This window comes from Acanthamoeba castellanii, assembly GCF_000313135.1.
Source record: "Acanthamoeba castellanii str. Neff unplaced genomic scaffold scf7180000084564, whole genome shotgun sequence".
NCBI classification, from domain to species: domain Eukaryota; phylum Discosea; order Longamoebia; family Acanthamoebidae; genus Acanthamoeba; species Acanthamoeba castellanii.
Window position 1 is genome coordinate 110214 of NW_004457617.1, and position 674 is coordinate 110887.

Here is a 674-nt window from a genome sequence, read left to right on the forward strand (position 1 = left end):
CAATTCGCTGTCGGAGAACCTGGTGCACTACGAACAGAAGATGTCCATCCGGGGCTACAAGATCGGCGTACTCTACGCCAGCCACGGCCAATACGACGAGAACGACATGTACAACAACAGTACGCAACACGACACGACACGACACGACACGACACGACACGACACGACACGACACGACACGACACGACACGACACGACCAACGACACCGCACACGCGCAGCTGACGATGCGGATGCGGGGGGGATAGGAACGGGAAGTGCGGCATTTGAGGAATTTTTGGGTCATCTCGGGGACAAGGTCGTGCTAAAGGGCTGGAACCGATACCGAGCAGGACTCAACGTCCACAGTACGCCGGCGAATCGCACACACTCCACGCACGCGTTGAACTTAACACACACACACACACACTGCCGCAGCCGACCTGACTGGCACGCACAGCGTCTACACGCAGCACAAGGGGTGGGAGGTGATGTTCCACGTCTCCACCTACATCCCCTTCACCGAGGACGACAAACAGCAGGTGCGTGTGCAACTGTGCGTGTGCGCGTGTGTGCTGTCGTGTGCGTGTGCGGTGTTTGCAGAAAGAAGGCTCACGGCACACGCGGGGGGGGGCGACATCAGGTGGAGCGAAAGCGGCACCTGGGGAACGACGTGGTGATGGTGGTGTTCCGGGA

General features: G+C 59.5%; 1 protein-coding gene across 1 annotated transcript in view; it reads right to left on the reverse strand.

Moving 5' to 3' along the window:
- Positions 1–285, reverse strand: part of ACA1_035780 (uncharacterized protein) — a gene marked incomplete at both ends in the record, with an annotated part of 1759 nt that extends 1474 nt beyond the window's left edge. The window contains one exon of the mRNA XM_004348702.1: positions 213–285. Within this exon, the coding sequence (XP_004348752.1) occupies positions 213–285 (73 nt within the window). The remainder of the gene's footprint in view (positions 1–212) is intronic.
- Between the last annotated feature and the right edge of the window lie 389 nt (positions 286–674).